We start from the raw sequence: 21,368 nt of genomic DNA on the forward strand, positions 1-21,368 counted from the left end.
TCATGAGTGCGACGTCTGACACAGGACTCAAACCTGACATTTTTAAAACATGTTACAAGACATACAAAAATACACCGCGGACCATCAACGAGGTGCAGATGTTCGCGTGTTTGGTGGCTGACGAGAGGATCCAGAGATATGGAATTAGATTTTTAAGAAGCAAAACAAATATCGATTTATTCATTCAAAAATAATGTACTTTGTTTTTTGAAAATACACTTGTTCTTTGTGCTCTGTGAACTCGTTCCCCGTCAACATCTGACAAAAAAGTATCTAACATTTATAATCTGACAACGTTAGATATATATATATAGATATAATTACTGTATTTTGTCAGATGTTGACGGGGAAACTTGGGGAATGAGTTGATGACTTCCGGTTCATTGAGCTGTCACTCTAAACCTCAGAGTAGCGCCATTATTGGACAATGTTAGCTGTCAATCACATTGGCGTCCACTCACATGTGCCAAGCTTAATCGTGAAACTGTCATAAATATTTGTGAGAGGCTCATTTTCCCATTGACTTACCGTTGTTTTTGCAACTAGTGGAGTCGCCCCCTGGAGGCTAACAGCGTCTGTGAATTTTATACATATACAGTACGCAGTCTCTAGCTAGACAGCTCGGGTCTGAGAGTTACTAACTGAGAAAGTCTCTTAACTTTTGTTGAGTTCAGTTCAGCTGTGAAGTTAAGACTCACGGAGACGATGCTGCAGAGAAACATCTGACATTCAAGCTTAAACAGCTGACCTGACAGGAGCCGCGTTATGAACTCGGGAATACGGTGCCACCAGGGAACCTATCTGTAACATATCAGGTAACATATCTGACGAAGCAAAAAAATAAACCCTACTGTCAATTTATTTTTAATCGGTAAAAGCTGTAAAAAAGCTTGGAAGGAGAGGGAACCAGCGTTCAAACGTGACGCATAACAAAGCTATTGTTTAAACACATGCCGTCGCAAACTAGAATAAAAATGTTGCGTAAACGGAGATGGAAAGTTGACTTAGAGTCTCATAAGTGTTGGCAATTTAACGTGGTTTTAAAAACCCTGACAATACCAGAACTGCGAGTTCTTTTTTATCCGGATCATTTCACTCACTCTCAGCAGTCATGTGAGACCAAAACTGAAGAAATCCAGACTTGTTGTGTCTCACTGTGTGTGTGTGTGTCCACACATGTGACCAATCCATCACACAGCCTTGTTCTGCGCTTAAACGCTGACCTGTTCAGTGATTGACGCACACGTTTCTGGATTGTTTACCACCAGAAAAGGTGGTAAACGTTGCTATTTTCACCCAAAACACAAAGTGAAGACGTGTTTTCTTTCCTCTCAGAGTCGTGGGTCAAAATCTGCGCTGCATTAATAATAAAAACCACCTCGAAACTCTTTTTTTGCATCGAGATTTATGAATCCAACACATTCCTTTATGTCACAATGTAGAAAAAGGGGAATTTTCTGTGTTGGGAAGGTGTTAACGGTTGCTGTCGGGCCTCGAATGAATCTCTGTATCAAACATGTCTAGACAGGACAGAGTCTGACCTCGTGTGACTTATTTTTTACTCCTAATACAAGCAAATTCACTTCCCTCAAAATCCAACTGTAGCCAAAACTTTGCAAACCTTATCATCTGCGGTTACTGAGGTTCAACGTGGGGTCAGCGTGATGAAACCATTAATTCCGTGCATCCACTGCATCTGAATATGTTTTATCCATTTCTCTGTCTGCTGATGTTTCTGTTTTAAAAACGATAGTTTACGCGATTGTAAACAGATGTTTTTCGTGAACCAAAAAGCTTCCAAATGCATATTTAAATAAAAAATTGTATAAAGTCCATCATTTATTAAGACTCGGCGTCCGTTCAAGTTCGTAAGTCGGCTCTCAGATTTTTATGTATGAAACGAAACGTTCAAAAATCAATACGTAACGTTAGACTTAATCATTTTCAAACTGAAATTGCTGCTCAGAAACAAAATGATACGAAGCAAATCACAGAGGCTGAAATTCATTGTTGCATTTAGCATCGATCAGCTCTCAACCTTACATTGGTAAACATATGTATATATATGTGTATATATATATATATATGTATGTATATATATATATATATATATATATATGTATGTGTGTATATATGTATGTATATATATATATATATATATAGTGTTTATATATATGTATAGTGTTTATTTATCCAGCGCTAGTCAACGTGATTAATGGGGCGTCAATCACTATAAAAGTGTTCAAAAAAACACTTTAGATGAAAAAAAATATACATTTTATATTGTTTATGTTCATAAATGGTGAAATAAAAAAACAATGAATGAATCAACAGAGCAGTTTATTTACGTACATTGAGAAAATACTCAACTTGCAGTTGCCCAACTTAGGCTTTTTTCTTCTCTTAAAATACTATTTCTCAAAAAAATATCTGTCTGTCTGGCAGGTGACTCACTGAGGGCACCAGTGTGTGCACTGACAACTTTGACGTTGTTTGGATGACATTCAAGATCCTTTATTATCACATACTCCGTAAAAAACAAGGCAACATTAATAACCAGTCGTGCAATTCTTTGTGCTATAATTTTACGTCATTATCTCAATAATATTCCAAGTGGAAAGGGAACATTGCTCGTGACTGGAAGGTTGACGGTTCAAATTTCTTGTCAGGTCATGGGCTGGGGTACCACTGAGCAAGGTACCCAATCCCCATTGTTAATTGGATGCTAGCAACAAGGGCTACATTCAGTGCTATTCCTCGTTGCTAGTGTAGACTTATCGACTTAAATCTCTGTCTCTGTCAAATCATGGGTTGTGGTAACCCCTCAATATCTGTATTTATGTTTCATATAAAGAAAATATCAGAACGTTTGTCGTGTTATAGTAACAGTGACCCACACTGCGCGGTGTTGTGTGTTGTGTGTTGCTAGCAGGGGAGGCCTCCGTCCGTCTGTGCTCCACTGCGGCTCAAAGTGAAAAAATGTGCAGAGTAATTGGATGGATTACCACAAAATGTGTTGCAGACAGTCCACGGTTCCCACGGGATTTAAACCCCTGACGTTTCCTGTTGCACCAGCAGGTCAGAGAATTCACTCATCGTTCCCGTCATCCAGAGGAACGCAGGCTAACGTTACCGTAGTGCAACGGTTGAAACCCCTATAGCTTTTCCCACTGTTGGTGATTTTTACACTCTCTCTGACGTCAGACAAATAAAGTAGCGTATGGTAAATATAGCACCTCTGTGTCGTAAAATAGAGAGCGATTTTAGACACAGTTTTAGTCTCTTGTTAAGTTTTATGTCTTCAGAATGAAAGAGCAGCCTCAGGCGAGATCTGGAGGTGGTAAAGTGTTCACAGACTCGCCGACTCGATGATTTCAAAAGGAACAACAACAACAACAACACAACCAGCTCCAACTATTACACTGGTATCATTCAGGGGCTTTGACGTAGGTTTCTCCGTCTGTCTTTGGATAAAATATTTGGGTGGATGTAGGTTTTGGCACAAAGAAGAAATAACAATTCGATTTTTTGGTGGATTCCAGGAAAACAATAGTTAACCTTTTTCGAGATAGTGCTTTCTGCCCGTTTTTTTTTCTTCCTTGTTTCAGACTTAATAAAATAAAAGTCCCATCGATGCTCAAATGAATAACACATTGAGCCATTATCCACGTCATTGAGCAGCAGCAGCAGCAGCAGCAGCAGCAGCAGCAGCACTGGGAGTTCTCCCAATTGCTCCGCAGTGAACAGCTGGTGGATCGGAGCTGTTATTGGACAAATTAATGAGGCACACAGCGAGCAAGTACAACATCATTGTCATTCTGTGTAGAAATCACTTTAGATACATTTGATTTATACATATATTGTATTTTTTCCACTTCTGGCTACACTCAACAGGAAGCCAGACATTTAAGACACTTAATCCACCGCCTACTTTCTGAGGGGGCCTTATCTCAGATTTCTATATCTGTTGTTTGGCCCCTTGACTGTCTCTTCCTTATGGCCGCCAACTACAGTATAAACAGGGAGTCCTCCTCCTTCCACACACACAGATGACTTCATATCATTTCCTCTGTTTGCTGTCGTCAAACACACCATTAGAGGAGTAAACTGGAGTGGAGCATGAATGAGAAAAAGCCTTCACCTCCAGCTGTTAACGCAGGTCAGTGACTGGACACAGATGAGCTGCGGGTCAGTTTTCTTCTGAGTCATCGCGTGTCATTCCTCTGTGCTGAGTCACCATCAGTGGGAACCGCCTTTTTTTTTTTCCCTTGACTCGTAAAACTTCTGTTGTGAACCGTCAGAGACCACCTGGTGGGTGGAGCTCGCCACATTTCTCCAAATGTCAACTAAATGAAGCAACTAATGGTTTATTTATCTGCAGATTAATAGTTGTTTGGTCCGTAAAATGCCGAAAAATGTTGATCAGTGTCGACCAGACCTGGAAACGATGATGTCTTTTTTTGTTCACAAAAGAAAATGATTCAGTTTTAATGATTTCTTTGTCATAAGGAGCAAAGAAACTAAAAAAATGTCATATTTAAGAAGCTGAAAAATCCCAGAAACTAGAAAATATTCACAATATATTAACAAAATATTCAAAACTTGTTTTATTTATCAACAAAAACACTCAAACTGATCGATTAATTGAATAATTGCGTTCAAGACATACAGCCTAGAAACCCATCACACCATCTGAAGCCATTAGACTAACGTTGAGTTGTCTCAATATTATCTCATAATTCATGGGAAAAATAACATAGTGATGTCATGCTATTCTCAGAACCAGCATTAACCTCTTAACTGAAAGATTTCTCTGTGAAAATGGAAGACACGAGCAAACTAAACCTAAACCTTTCTCCTGAACGGACACTCGTCACACTGCCAACTAGTGGTTGTCATCTTAATTACAACACAGAACAACCATCAAGAATATTTCCAAAGAGTCAATACAGTATCACGTCGTTAAATATTGCAATATTCTTAGTGTATTGATGTTTTTAGGTGTATTTCTTGATATACATCTAAAAAACCCTCAGTGAAACACAAAAATTTTAAGTCTTGAGAGACTGTATAAAGGTTGCTTTAGAGAAGTTAAGAAGAAAATAAGTGTATTTGAGTAATAATTCAGCAAATAATAGATGACATGTCTCTTTTTCTTATTTTGGTGGACAAGTTGGTGTAGATGTGGATTTAGTGCAGGAAGCTATAACTATTACTACAATATTTTTTGAGCACCGAAGCCTCAAAATGTGCGGCTTATTTTTAACCACAAAAGTGCCAGAAAAAAATGTGTTAACAATTTAGAGAGAAAAATACTGCAGTTGTACAGGAACAACAGATTTTGCATGTGTTAAATTAGAATTTTGAACATTATAAAACATATTTTACAATAATATTTTATGAGTTTTTGTCTCAATGTCACAAAAACAGGCCAAAAAAATGGAAACTATGTACGGGCTTTTTTTCGTCCTCTCCCCTCTGATGATAAAGACGCTGATTCGCCGGCTTCCTGCAAAAGTGCAAGTGAAATTTACCGTAATAACCACAAAGTTGTCTTTCATGTGCAACTTCTCTGCTTTCAGAAACCGTTGGATTATTTCCGAGAGCACAAACCGTCGCGTAATTACAGTAATGTATTTGTGCGCTTGTGTAAACTTGTCATCGGTGATACACTCGGTGTTAAATGGTTAATCGTGCAATTGCACTTAACTGAAGTTTCCCACCTTTGAAAAGATTTTGGTTAGTTGCACAATCGTCAAGGTTGGAAAAAGAAGGTGAAATAAAAGTTAAATGTGCTTAATAAACACCAGGAAGTACAGAAAAATGATTAAAAATTAGTGTATTAACCAGCGTGTGAAGGTTAAACAGCCTGTGTAAGGGTTGTTTTTGACAGAAGCTCCTCAGGGAAAGTCTTTATCAGGTCCTGTCATCTATAGTTTTGACCTCTGCAGCCGTGATACTGGACTCTCCTCCACACACAGATTCTGTGATAACACTGATGAGGCACTGAAAAGTCGACTAACTCCTGCTGTGTCACTGCTCTCTGTGCAGCTGAGACAGTACGAGGAAGCGCGAGTGTACAGAAACGCTGTGGCCGCGGAGGTGAAATGGACCGGCGAGTACAAAGTGTTTTTATGACGCTCACATAAAGTTTAAGGACAGGTATTTTCACTGCTCTGCTCATGTGGAAAAGTGGCCTCGCCTCAGCAGGAAGAAAGTGTCACAGTATACAGTAGTTACACAGTATTTGTGTCTTCATCCGCACTGTGGACTGAGCTGCTCCTAACGCGGTGTTTTCTCTACAGTTGGAAATCAGTGAAACTGACTCGTCACTGGGCTGAAGATACGTTTGTGCACGTTTGCGTTTACCGTAATTACGCGATCGGAAAAATTCCAACGGTTTCTGAAAGCTGAGAAGTTGCACGTGAAAAACAACTTTGTGGTTGTTACGGAAGCCGGCGAATCAGTGTATTTGTTGCCAGAGAGGACGGAAAAAAGCCCGTACATAGTTTCCATTTTTTTGGCCCTGTTTTTGTGTCATTGAGACAAAAATTGATTCCACAATTTACACAACCATGTGTGGACCCACTGTGCCTGGTCCACTCCTGCAAATAGGTAACACAGACGCTAATGCCACATGATCGGATCAAATCTGACCGTTTTTGACCATTTATCCACAGTTAAAAAATACAGTAAATGTCAACGTTTGAGCCTGAAGTTTGAAAACTTTTCTTTAAGTGACCCAAAATACACAGACATTAAAAGAATTAGAGATTACATCTGATGCATCTGATACAATATACAGTAACTGTTTAATGGTGAAAATTTAATACACAAAAACAACACCGATGTCTGTCTCTCTATTATCTTCATATTCTACAAATATCATACAAACCAAATATTAAATACATGAAACAGGTAAAAAAGTGACTCAGAAACATTTATATAGTTTCCGAGTAGAAAAATGCACATGTAGTCATAATTGGCTGGTTAATAAACACTGACTATTATTAAAAAAATAGCAACAGTTGTTTTATTTACATTCAGTGATGGCAAATAATGGCAGGATTTCATTTTTAATGCAGTTCATTTGGCTCCAAATGTAATATGTGTGTAATGAAGTGTTTTATCAGTTATTCTTCGAGCTACACATACAGGAAATGATGACACTGAGCAGTTAATTACACACAGAGAACAACAGGAAATATGAATATGTCATAGAGTCCTGATCCTCGTGTTTTCTCTGGCAACAGAACAAAAGGCAGAACAATCATCTGTCTTCAGCGGGCGACTTTAAAAACCTGGAAATGTCTCTGCGACGTTAAGGAACACTTGAGCTCAGGTCCGAGCTGTGGAGACAAACGTTTTTATTCTCTTTATTATTCCAACAGTGAACTCTGTCACCTGGAAATCACATCAAACCAAACTAATAAAAATAGATTGTAACGCCACTATGTCTTTACACATCTGTGATATTATATATAAGTGTTATTAAAGATGTTTTCTTACAGTAATACAGTGATTTATGTTTTTCTGTCCAGGTTCCACATGGGAGAAATCCATAAGACAAATCGGCTTCGAGAGGTAAGACATAAAGAATTCAGCGCCTCTGTGTTGAATAAACCATACGCACAGGATACAAAGATTACTGATTTATCTGAAACAGAATATAGAAGAAAAGAGGAAAACACACAGTAACAGTAATAACACAGTCATAGAAAGTTATAATGTGGTAATAATATAATCTCATTTATTGTTTCTATTGTAGTAATTTATGGAGTATTAGTGCCACATGTAAAAAAAAAAGTCAGAATGATGACTTTAATCTCAGAATTATGACTGTTTAGAATTACTTCTGAGATTAAAGTGAGAATTATGACTTTTTTCTCAGAATTATGACTTTTCAGAATTACTTTTCTGAGACCAAAGTCAGAATTCTGAGAAAAACATTCATAATTGACCTGCCTGAATTGTCTGAATGAATTCATTCAGTCATAGAAACTGAATAATCCGACTTTCCTATGTCAAAATGACTTTTACTACAGTATCATCATACCATATTGTTCTGGTTCTCTTGTGTAATAAAACAACAGGAAAACAATATTAGTTCTGTTTGTAGAACATGTTCACATAAAAAATAATATTGTAATGTGGATATAAAAGATAAAAGATGTAATGTTTTCTCATTTTTATTCAGTAATTCTTTAAATTCCTGCAAATCACATTTCTTGTGACGATGCTGCAGCCGAGAAAATAAAAAGGAGACAGTTTTGGACTCTGTGAGCTCAGCACTATCATAATAACTCTTAAATATCATAAGTCTTCATATTGTTTTGACGATGACGACGAGTGTAAAGTCTTTCTATTCCTTTAAAGTCAGCACATTTCACTTCTTGTCTTTCCTCACAGCTCGGTGGATGCTCTCTGTCTTTGTAAAGGTTTTTCTAAATATAGCGAAGCCACAATGAGATTAACCTCCACTTTTCGCCCCGTCCTCGTCACGTGAGCAGGTGTGGAAACGCTCCTCGCTCGTCCCGGTGCGGCTTCTTGGACGAACACTAAACCCACTTAGGTCTGACGATGCGTTGACAGCACGGCGTCTGTCTCCTCACACTCTTCCTCTGTGATCGTATTATAGCTGTGCTTTCCTGTGTACGGGAACGTGCACACGTCACACGGACCGGCGGCAGACTCTTCTTCTTCTTCTTCTTTTATTTTCCAGCACTCAGCCGCTCTCTCGCTGCATGTTATACAGCGCAGTAAGTGGCGGAAGTAGAAGCATAAACATTCTGCGTTCACTTGTTTGTGTGCATGCAGGATCGTATGGAGCAACGTAAACATGGGCGGGTGCTTGTGTACGTTTATGGTGTGTTTACGGTCTGGAAAACTGTGTCTAAATGGAAGACACAGCTGTTGTGTGACTTTTCACTTCACATTCTCATGCTCGTACCAAATATTTATACAGTGATCGGACGTAGTTCGTCGATCTGCTGCTGCTGCTGCAAATCAACGACAGCAGGTCTGAGGAGTCGGTTTTCAGCCTGAAAGAACTAAATCAATCAAGTTTTCACATTTTTCAGATTTTTCTAAAATGTGAATATTTGATGGGTTTTTTGCTCCATAAAACGAAAATAAATCATTCAAACTGAATCATTTTGGGTTTGTGGACAAATACATTACTTTTCTGAGATTTAAGTCAAAATTCTGACTTTTTTTTCTCAGAATTCTTGCTGTTTTATTTTATTTCATTTTTTTTATTACATGTGGCCCTAATACTTCTGTAGTAATAACACTGTACTAGTGTGGTAATATTGCAGTAGTACATGTTATTTCAGAGTAATATTTATGTAGCAGGTTGCTAATAAGAATTACTGTAAGTATTGAACATTTTTCAACATTTTCTGACATTTTTCACCATTTTTTACCGCAAATAATCTGTAGGTCAATTGATTGTGAAAATAATCCTTAGTTGTAACCTTAGTAGGTTTTATTGACCAAATGTGAGTTTACTAATGAGGCAGAATGATTTGAGGAAAGTATTAAAAAAAGTCGACTGATACAGGTTTTTTTTTCTTCAGTTTGATAAAATAGATCATTTTATTGAAAATGAATGACTCACTTTTCGATCTGATTTAGTGTCTGCACTGTAGCGCAGTTACTTATTGCTCTAATCTTAAGTAAACGGCCTTATAATTATAATTATAAGAAATCAAAAAAAGGTGAAGATAAATCGATAACACAATGTTAAAAATAGTATAAAAGAAATGAAATTTGTTTGTGAAAGTAAATAAAGTCGTTGTTGAAAAGAAAAATGGGATTCGGTTTAAAATAAGTACGATTTTTTTAAGATTTTAAGATAAGACAAGAATTTTCAAAAGAAAACTGCAAATTATTATATGATTTTTACCACTTCATATCAAGTTATTTCTCTGTTTTGTTTTAATGAAAAGACATAGATATTTACATTTTATGTTTTGAACTATATATCAAGCTGCACGGTTGGTGTAGTGGTTAGCACTCTCGCCTTGCAGCGAGAAGACCTGGGTTCGAGCCCTGGTTGGAACAAGGGCCTTTCTGCATGGAGTTTGCATGTTCTCCCCGTGTGTGCGTGGGTTCTTTCCGGGTTCTCCGGCTTCCTCCCACAGTCCAAAAACATGCAATATGGGGATTAGGTAAATTGGACACCCTAAATTGACCATGAGTTTGAGCGTGAACGGTTGTTCGTCGCTATGTGTGTGTGGCCCTGCGATGGACTGGTGAACTGTCCAGGGTGTACCCCGCCTATCGCCCGATGTAGCTGAGATTGGCACAGCTTCCCCCGCGACCCTCTGGTGGAGGATAAAGCGGTAGATGATGGATGGATGGATGGATCATTCCATATCAATACACACACTTTTACAGACCATCGATATATCAACATCCTCAATAAACCTGTAAAAATAATATGACACAAGTAAATCTCATCGTGCATTATTGCTATTGTTATTATTAAACGGAGAAGAGCAGCAGTCGTTAAAGCCGTGGGAAGTTGGCTCAGCTTCGGTTTGGTCTCTTTCATCCGTGTGAGGACGACAAAGCTTCGCAACAATAAAAAGCAACATGGAAACAGACCTCCTTGATTAAACTAAGACGCAGCAGCAGCAGCAGCCAAACACCCCACTGTTTATCTGAGTGTGCGTTTTCCATTGTCTTGATTTGCGCTTTTGTTTTCGACGTTTATAAAACTGTGTTCCATCCACGCGGAGATCGGTTCCATTTCAAAGCGGCCACACGCGCAGCATCTGTGTGTTTTAGTCAACGAAAACGCCTTACACGATGGTTTTGGGTTCGAATGAACAACATTATTTGCTTTATTTGCACGTGCAATCATGGCACCTCATAAAAAGTGTCTCCTTGGCCCGGCGTGGATGGTGCACACACTCTCAGGCCGACAGTGGGGCTGTCGCCGCTGTTTAGTTTCCTGTTTAAACAAACCATTTGCTGTTTCACAGGCTGAGCAGACAGTCCATGTATCAAATGTTACAAAAGCTTTTGTTTGCCCACAGAGATTAACGACGAGACTTTGTGTGAAGCGGTGCGATGATTAAGGTTTCAGTCGCTGGATAAAGTGTGTGTGTGTGTGTGTGCCCTGTGTTGAGCAAACGGAGCTAAATATGAATTAGTTTATGAGTGTTTTATAACACCCTGATATTGTTTTTGTCACAACCACAAAGAACAGAATAGAAGCTTTTACTGTTATTGCAAGTGCGCCACAAAAAGGTGTTTTAAAAACACACAAACTGCAACTAACCGGAGAATATTCACAGAAGTTGAAAAATCAGAAAAATTCCTTTTATTCTTTAACGCATAGTGCTCACGGAAATTATGAGAAATTATTTAGACTCATATTTATGACTTTTTGTCTCATAATTTCAACTCACTTTGAAGTTTTACCTCTTGCAGTTTTACCAATGCATTTTTCTCATCTTCTTACGTGTTGCACGTGACGTAATGGAGCAATAATTGTGCAGAAGTCACAAAAATAGACATTTCTTTCTTTTCTTTTCTTGTTGTTCATGAAAATCAACCAAGTCAGTACTTTTTGCTCAGGTGTTTTTATATATTTGGTGAAAATGAAAAAAAGGATATAAGACACTCTATATTACACATTTTTATGAATGCTCTGTGTTCTAAGGGTTAAAAAACCTTCAAATAACAGTTGACGATTAATAATCGATGAATTGTTTCAGCCCTACAAACAACATAGTATCAGTATAACTCTATAGTATAGAATTAAATGATTAATTATTAAAACATAAATATGCTGTAGGATAAAATCACTTTTGAACAGGTATAATATTAATAATGTCCTTATTATTATTATAAACACAGTTACAACACACTTCATTGTTCGTGCTGCTTCATCATGAGCAAATTAAAGACAGTAAACATGTTTTTCACACATGAGTTTAAAAGAAAAGGAGAAAAAAAAAAGCTCATGACCTTTTTGTTTGAATGGAATTTCGCTCGCTTTTAACAGCCGCACATTTTTAGAATTAAAATTCATTAAAGTGGGTGGTTGAGCCACATAAACACAAAACATATCATAAAAGAGCGGCTGAGTCACGGAAAAAAAGGTTTGTGTGTTTACTGACAGATTTTAATCCCTGCAATAACATCCACAGAGACAGAGAGAGATTCTTTTTAAAATGATGACTGCCATGTGGAAGTTTGGGAAGGACAAGAGGAAGGAAATTTGTGATAAATCACATCCAAAGACAGAGACAGAAAGAAAAGTCCCTGAATTTCTCAGAAAAACTGATCGGGTTGTTCTTGTCCTCGCTCCCATTTTCCGCGAATCTGTATAATCGTGACGTCTCACGTTGTCCCCCTGCTCTTCTCCTCTCGTCATTGTCCTCAGCGTGATCGGCGCGGACGCGGGGAACGGCATCCGAGTCTTCATCCCCGACATCGGCATGTTCATGGCCGGCCTGGCCATCTGGCTGCTGTGTCGCAGTCTGGTCCAGAAGAGGCCGCCTGAAGACATGGCCCAGTACAACGCCGACTTTGACGCAGAGGAACAAGTGGGTTTCATTAAGATGTCAAAATGTTGTTGCGTGTCCTTGTGTCTGTCTTTGGTTACGTTTCACCCGCAAAAGAATGAAGTGATAATTTCTGGGTTGGGCACCGTTCACATTTAAATTGGTAGCAGGGAACGGTACCTTGACTCTGGCACCGGTACACAGTACTTTACTCTCTGTGTGATAACAGAAATGTCATTTAATTTGTAAAAAGAACATTTATTCACAGCCACCAGAATAAAGAGGCTGATTGCTGCGTCCAATTTAGGAATAAAATCAACTCAATTTAAAACGACTTCTGTACCCAACCTTATATACTGTATGTTATATATGACCCACTTTTTAAAGATGGGAAACTGTTATATAAAAAAAAATATTTTCAGTAAATGCTATTTACAAACATTTATACATAAATGTTGCCTCAAAGTTTGGGGGAAAATTGTGCAAAAAAAAATTTTTTTTTGGGGACCCCAACAGACCCAACCCACTGGCGACAAAAAAATGGTCAAATTGTGAATCTCAAGGGTTCATAACGGGAGTATATGTTGTACTTTGTCCATTTTTTATATACGGTCTATCTTTAATTTGATGTAGCATGAAAATATCACTCTGAAACAGTGTCATGTTTTCACAGCGTGAACGTGTGATCTGCTGCATTAATTAGTAAGTGGGCCAATTGTTCCAGCAGCTCATTTGAGAGAGTAGAGAAATAAAGAGTTATGAGGCGCGCTCTCTCTTACACACTCTCACATTAGTAGGCACAAATGTCGCCAAGTCGTCATAAAATAAGAATCACGTGTGCGTTTTCAGACGTGGAGAAGGTGCTGTATTCAGTATCTTTTATTCAGTATCTAAAAATCACACAGGTACTACAATTATATGTAGATAACTGTACTTAATCAAAAGAAAATATCCAAATTTGTTCAGATTTTTTAATTCTGGTCCCACACTTTATTGCATTTAGTGATAGTTTTCCTTTCTCACTGGAGCTGAAGTGGCCGGCAAAGTAAACAGTCCATTGTGCTGCTGTTTACATACTTTCTTCACACTGAGCCTCCCGAGCAGCTGAACAGGAGTTCTGAATGGAGCGCTGCCTGTGAGTGTTGATGACTTGGAACGCAGCCCTCCTCGTTCTATGGCAGGTTCTCCCTTCACTTTATGACTCAGTGTTAATTAATGCTCATTCACTTTCACTTGCACTGGCACAGATGGCTCAATCCCCCCCCCCCCCCCATTACTGAGAAACAGCACAGAATCCATTCATAGACTGAACTCTGTTCTGCGTTCAGGCTTTTATTTCCTTCAATGAGCTTAAACTGTCATTTGATTTTAAACAGTGACACTGAGCCACCTGCTACTTTACTTTGCCATTGCCTTCTTTGTTTTACTGTTCATAAAACACAGTGAATGGCCCACTTGTCGTGTCACGTCTTATAACTTTTCATATTTTCATAATAGAAAATTCAGACCCTACACACACGAGGACTCACACACACTAGTGGGGACCAAAGTGGGTGCTCTCAATCGCCCCCTCTGCCTCCATCAGTGGTACTGCAGCCTCACAGCAGGAGTCTGCTGCTTTTTTCTACTCCATTCACAACTTTGCACCAAAAATATCTCCCCTGACGTTTTGGACACACACCCACACACATGAGTGGGGACCAAAGTGGATGAACGTCACTGTTCGTCGGCGCTCGTACAAGATATTAACGTAAAGACATGGATATCACACTTCCAGTAGTTATACTGTACACAAACACAGAGCCAGTTTAGCTACAGCCCTGCTCTCTGTCGCCCTCTGCCTCCATCAGTGGTACTGCAGCCTCTATTCTTCTTCTCTCCATAATTTCCTCATCTTCAGGAGTTTTAAAGTAAAGTGTCAGAGCTTTTCTGTGTGTTTTTACGTCAAGGTCGAAGACACATTTGCATGAGCATCCACCGGCCTTAATCTGTCCCTCAATGACGGGCTCTTGCTGTTCTTGTGCTCTTTCACCTTCACTTCTCCAGTATCCAGCTAATCCTAAACCTTTACTTTCTGACAGATTATATTCACTTTGACTTTCACTGTTGTAAATATTGGCTTTCTGTAACTCATTTCTATATTATGTTTCCATCTATATGTGCACCACTGGGCCAGAACATATTCCTAGTATTGTGTAAACTTTACCTGGCAATAAATCCCAGCAATGTTCGCAAAAATAGCAAGTTAAACTCTGATTGGCTTAATTGATAGTTGGCCAAAATCTTGAATATTTCAGACACTAAATATGACCCCTTTTTGAGTTGGACATGCTATAGATCGTTTAAAATAGGGCCCAGAGAGTATTTCGTAGGTTTCAGTATTAGATTATATAGCTTTGATTCCCTTAATATGAGTAAAATCACAGAAAAATTGCCCCCTTCATTGTGGGAGACGGATACTTTTTTTTATCAGTCTTATCGATTTCTCTCCAAAAGCTGCCACCAGCTCTGAAACCCACTCCTGAAATAACAGGCCTTCTGTAAGCTTTCCGCTCACTCGTTATTATTTGTTTGCCAATCATAATACTTGTCTGGACCGAAATAGAAATCAATGCAACAGCCAAGGACGCGCTGACTCAAACAGCAGCACAGACCGCAGGCTGTATAATATGTTTATTTAAGCCGCGCCACATTTTTAAAAGCCTGAAAAAAAGAACATGCTCAGGTGAAAGCTGAGGCCGCAGCATTCACACACAGGTTTCCCAGAAATGTAAAGGTTGTTGCTACCTGTAGGAAATGTTGTTTCAGCACCATGGAGAGCTCTGACCCGCAAATTAATTAACGGTTCTTTGTCCCTCACTATCCACCGTAACCTCCTGTAAGGAGGAAGAGGAGAAGCTGAGCCTGGAGGACAACATCCTGCTGGAGGAGGACTACGAAGCAGGGTACGAGGCCGGGGAGGATGAGGAGGACGACGAAGAGCTGGAGGGGGAGGAGGAGGAGGAGGAGGAGGAAGAAGAGAAGGAGAGCACAAAGATGAAGGTTTTGAGAATTGTGGCTGAAGTGGCCTCCAAGGTGAAGGAGATCATCGGGAACCTGATCACCACTGCGGGGAAGGTGGTGGTCACTATCCTGTTGGGCATGACAGGTAAGCCGCGCTACCTGTGTCTCACTTCAGCCTCATCAGATTATTTTATGCTGTCGACACCAAATTTAAGAGTTCGTGTTCAGGTTGTGTTGAGAGAGAGTAGAGGGTAGTCCAGTGATCTTCTCAGCCCCTCTGAAGACCTTTAGCAAGGCTTTAGTGTTTTCAGTTTTCTTGTATGTTTGAGTGTGATTTGTGATAATGTAATGGGAATAATTGTTGAAGAAACCATTTAATTATGGTTTTAAAGTTAATGATCTACTTTTATCTTTGTTAATATTGAAGAAAAATACATAGATATGTATATTGTTATTGAGTTATTAGTTAGAGAAATGTGTTTTTTTGTTGTTGTTTACCCTAATCTCCTCCTGTTTTACTGTATAAAAACAGAAAGAGAGCATTGAAATGTCAGTTTTCTTACTCCACATGGGTTAAAACAAAGGTGGTTAAATAATCAGGACATAATTATACTTAATCTCCCACTATATATTGATTTTATTCATATTTATATCAAATCAGACCACAGTCCTCTGAATTTGTTACCATTTCCTTTGCACTTGCAGGCGTCATGCTGCCCTCCATGACCTCAGCCGTTTACTTCTTCATCTTCCTCTTCCTGTGCACCTGGTGGTCGCTCTGCCGGACGTTCGACACGCTCATCTTCAGCTGCATGTGTGTCCTCATGGCCATCTTCAGCGCCGGACACCTTGTCATCCTCTACCTCTACCAGTTCCAGTTCTTCCAGGAGTCCATTCCACCAGGAGATGGCTACATCAGGTCTGTCTTTTGGGTTTGGTTTTATTTTCATGTCTGTAACGGCTCCCAATCGGGTTTGTCCTATGTTTGTCATGGTGGCCCCACTCGTTTTTGCCAATCTTGGCTTTCCATGTAGGGCCTATATTACTGTACCTGCATAATTTGCCCGCTTAAAACACATGCCCACATACTCAGTTAGTACCTAGGTAGCCTGGAAAGGGTACTAAGTGGGCAGAGAAGTAGGAAAACATGGCTGGGGCCAACATGGAAACCATGGACAAACCCACTCGTGTAAACCCGAATATAATCCTTATGGGGCCCACATGCATGAGAGTGACACATTTATATAACGACATGGCAGAAGACGCACACAGCGTGAGTGAAGTGACAGCAGCACGATGGCTGAAAACACCAAAAAGTTCCCATGAAAGGTTTCAAAAGTGAATTTTACTGCTAAAAATTTAGCTGGACATTCAGTCAGACTTCATCCATCCATCCATCTTCTACCGCTTTATCCTCCACATGAGGGTCACGGGAGGTGCTGGTGCCAATCCCAGATGACATGGGGGTCAAAAGGTGGGGGTCACACACTGGACATGTCACCAGTCCAACACAGGGAATCATTGAAATCCAAACAACTGCCTGCTTGTGCCAATAACAGCTTCTGCTGTTTACTTCACCATGCAGCTCCAATTCAGCTTCCTGGATGCAGTCTGGACAAAGTAACGCTATGTTAAAAGCCAGATATTTGACACATTACTCACCAGAGGACTGTAGTAACACACGTCAGAAGAGGCCGCACTGTTTTGGTAACTACTCAGAAACCCACAGGGAGCGATGGAGGTTCCGCTCGGGAGCTTGAAGCCGTAGATTTAACTTTATTGTTACGCTTGACAATTGCTCTCTGCATACACAAAGTTAAATCAGATCTTGGCAACAAAACACAAACTGTCTCTCAAACAACAGCCGAGGATAAACTCATTAGCATCAGATATCCCGTCTCTCTTGTCACATTAATGGGTACTGGGGGGGTGTATTTCACTTGTTAAACAGCTCCAGTTTACACTGACGCTTAATAATGTGAAAATACAGACATGACACGGTGACAGTGCACAGCTTTGACTCGACAATATTTATATTGAGGCCTGGCAAGTTTGTTTAAGCGTTAATAAACATTTACTGTTGTTACAAACAAGAAGGCAAAGGAAAAGGCAAGGGGAAGATACATAACTCCTACTCGTGGCGCATCGGTGTCAGAGGCAGAGCTTTTAGGCTCCTCACTACGACCACTCTTGTTTTATTATGCATGAGAGAGGAGACAATCAGCTGTCTGTGGCTGCCGCGGTGAAACATTGGGGTTGGAGTGAAGCCACGTCGCTACACGTCTCACCCAACATGTTGGTCACGGCTGTGGTGAAGGCAGACGGTGACGCGGTGCGACCTCACGGCCTATTCTGATAATCACTTAATCCAGTTTAGTGTTTTTTAAATCACTAAAACAAGGCTTTCTGATTTTCCAGCTTCGTAAAATGAGAATATTTTCTTTTCTGCATTTGACAAAGAAATCATTAAAACGGATACTTTTTGGTTTTTAGACAAAAACAAGACATTTGAAAACATCATCATTTCCAGGTTTGGGAAACACTGATCGACATTTTTCAACATTTTTTTTGACATTTTATGGACCAAACAAGTGCGCGATTAATGGAGAAAAATAATTATTCTATGGAGGTCTAATTACTTTAAATTATAATCACCCACAAATGTATGTATGACAATTTTTTTTATTGTAAATTCAGGAAAGTGAGACAGTGTGGCATGAATGTAATTTTCCATGTTCACAATGGTCAAAGAGTGAGAATGACAATAAAATATCTACTGTTTATGATCTGTATTACATGATCTTAAAATACACTTATTATTATAACATTTCATTTCAGATCATACCTACTTTGTTTCTTTGGCTCTTTAATGTCATTTATTTGTGTTAAAAACAATGAAATTGACTATAAACATGGTCAAATTCTGCTATAACACAAATGTGTTTATTATGTGACTTTTTTTAATAGGATTTTGTCATTCCCATGTATACTGTAATATCAATCATAATCAAAGCACCAGCCTTTAAAGCCAGAAAAAGTCATTTTCATCATGAAATGACAATCTACAAAACCAAGAACTTAACTTGCCTATCTTAGCTTTAAACACCACAACACTCAGCCTGAGTCGCTTCAAATGCAAATTAAATGAAAATTATAGGAAACTCAACTCAAATCGTCACATTTAAAACCTACCATAGAATCATTACAATTACTGTAGATGTAATTACACCATATATGACGGCCGTGATCTTTAATTATTTGCTTTTTAAACTTTTTAAACTTGGTGTTAATTTGCTTTGTTTGTGAAAGAAACAGCCAGAGTAAATAAAAGTAGCTTCCAGCTAAGATGCCACCAGCTGAAGCAAAGAAAAACATTCAATAATAATAAATAAAAAGCTCTCTTAAAAACCAAGCATCTAATTAATAGTTTCATTAACTTTTTAACTGCAAATATCACGTCAAGCGTCTCTATCGCTGTTGTGTCTCCATGTCCTTGGTGTTACAGACTTTTATTGATCTCATCGGTTTCTCATTTGAAAGCCGTGCCTCTGTGTGCGTCAGGGCCGAGGCTTTTTAACTGCTATGTTTAGCTGAAGCCGCCTTGGATGAAACCTTGTGTCCTGACAGCGGTTAAAGGTTTGATGACGGTGCCGCAGTGACAGGTTTCTTCATTAGAAGACAAACTCGTCTCCATCTCTGGCAGTAATGGTGGTGTGTGATGATCTCATTGTTGGAACAACACTGACGCCCCAACCCTCGCCCCAGGTAACTACGCTAAAGCTTTCAAAAAGTGGACTTTTAGTTTTATTTTTTCGTTAGTTTACCTGCCATTTTAACATCAAATTTGTCGGAGCACTAAGGCCACGCCTTTTGATGTAGAGAAATCCTTTGGTAACTTTTAATCATTAACTTGTCTAGAACATATGGACGAAGGTTGACGAGGCTAGCTCAAACGTGCTAAGACGAGTTCGCTCAAATGCGTAGACTAGCCATTTTTGTTTTTTCAAAATGGCTGACTTCTGGGTGGGCAGAGCTGATGGAAGTACATTAGAAATTTGTTTGGAATCATGAGAGCAACAAGTGTACCATGTTTGGTTAAAATCAGAACAACATTGGCGACTTAGACACAAAAGAAAAAATAAAAAATGAAGCATTTAACGCAATTTTGGCCACTTTCTCTCGTGTCAAACATTCCCAAAATAATTCTCAAGGAAATTTGGAGTAAGCCCGATACACTTACCAAATTTCATCCTGATCTGACGACTTTTGTCTGACCATGACCCGGCTTCTGGGGGCGCTATAGAGCCCAGGGGCTAAGAACGGGTTTGTGCCCTATGTCACTATCGCAGTTTTTGCCGACCCAACCACCGTGCCAAATCTCAAGAGTATTCGTGCACGTTAACCCCCTTCAAAATGAGCGCAACGTTGGAGAAAAACAATAATCTCAACAAGAACACATTCTTGCTCCGGCCCTAAAAAATGAAATCCTCTGACCAACAATTGGTTTTCATTCGTCTTGATAGACATCGTTGTACAGGATGTCGTTTGTTAGCTGCGTTTATTTCCAGTTTCTTATCAGCCAAAACTTGACTTCCAGCCGTTAAAACACTTAATGTAAGTGAGCAGAGAGCAAGACAGTGTGCAGAACTGGTGATAGTGATTTGGACGACTTCAAGTTCTGCCCCGTTCTTTTGTACCATAACAATGAGATGAGATGAGATGAGATGAGATTGTACCTTTATTGTAATTCACACAGTTTATAAACTAAATAAACTGGCTAAAGAAGCACAGGCCGGGGGAGATGATAGAGGTTTGTCTGGGAAAGGACAAAGTCACTCTGCTACCTTCTGTTGGAACAAACCGGCTTTCTATTAAGTTACCCATAAGAGAAGGGGTGAGGCTCTAGGTTATATCCCACTGTCTGATGATGGGAAAACACCCATAGAGACAAGTAAACATGCTTTGTTTTCACGTAGTAGATTCAGAAGACTGAAGGCTGATCTAGAGCTTCCATGTTTTGAGAAGATTCATCATCTGTGGTGGTTATTCAAAGTGTGATTAATATACAGTCTGTTGTTCATTACACATACATTAACAATCAGAAGTAGAAAATCTAAATCCGGATCTGTTTGTACCGCAGAGGATGTCACATGACTCGGTTCTTTTCCTGCGAGCAGAACAAAGGTCAGGTACTGGACAGGAACGGCGGTGAAGTCTTACAGTGACAGACGCACAGATTAAGAGTCTTTTTTTCCTTTTCTTTTGTTTCCTGAACACTTTGGTCTCACAGCTGGGGGAAGAAGGCCTGCCTGGTCACATGACTGGGGGGGACTTCCATTGTGAGGGCGGAGAGGCAGGAAACAGAGTGGAAGCCAGGCCAGTCAACAGCCTCACTCAGCGCCGGCCCAACAGCAAGGCCAAGTCAATGTCAACAAGCAGCACTGGGGCAGGCAGTGAGGGGCCTATTGTCCGGTCAGCGTACTTTACATATTAGATCCATATGAGTTTGTCTCAGAGGCTGTGGAGGCAGGAAACAGAGGGAACCGCTTTCTTTTATTAACACTTTGGGACAGAAATACCACAGTGCTGTGGAAATGGGAATGCACGAGGAGTCGTGAGTGATGAAATAATTAAATAATCACCTCCACGCAAATCAATGAGTTTGTCCTCAGTTAAAAGGTAGCTTTATATTCTGTTGTAGAGCTGCAACTAATGATTATTTTCATAATCGATTGATCGAGTGATCGTTTGGTCCATAAAATGTCAGAAAACGTTAAAACACATTGATCGGTGTTTGTCAAACCTGGAAATGATGATGTTCTCGAACGCCTTTGTTTTTGTCCA

General features: G+C 39.5%; 1 protein-coding gene across 10 annotated transcripts in view; it reads left to right on the plus strand.

Moving 5' to 3' along the window:
• The window catches only part of LOC131442837 (piezo-type mechanosensitive ion channel component 2), a 105,392-nt gene that overhangs the window by 16,157 nt on the left and 67,867 nt on the right, over positions 1-21,368 (plus strand). For all 10 annotated transcript variants that reach the window (XR_009233600.1, XM_058612467.1, XM_058612799.1 and 7 more), the window contains exons 4-7: positions 7,542-7,584; positions 12,401-12,563; positions 15,405-15,669; positions 16,230-16,443. Coding sequence is in view for 9 of the 10 variants with exons in the window: in XM_058612467.1 (XP_058468450.1) it covers positions 7,542-7,584; positions 12,401-12,563; positions 15,405-15,669; positions 16,230-16,443 (685 nt within the window). In the remaining variant the exon portion in view is untranslated. The remainder of the gene's footprint in view (positions 1-7,541; positions 7,585-12,400; positions 12,564-15,404; positions 15,670-16,229; positions 16,444-21,368) is intronic.

This window comes from Solea solea, chromosome 1, assembly GCF_958295425.1.
Source record: "Solea solea chromosome 1, fSolSol10.1, whole genome shotgun sequence".
Taxonomy (NCBI): Eukaryota; Metazoa; Chordata; class Actinopteri; order Pleuronectiformes; family Soleidae; genus Solea; species Solea solea.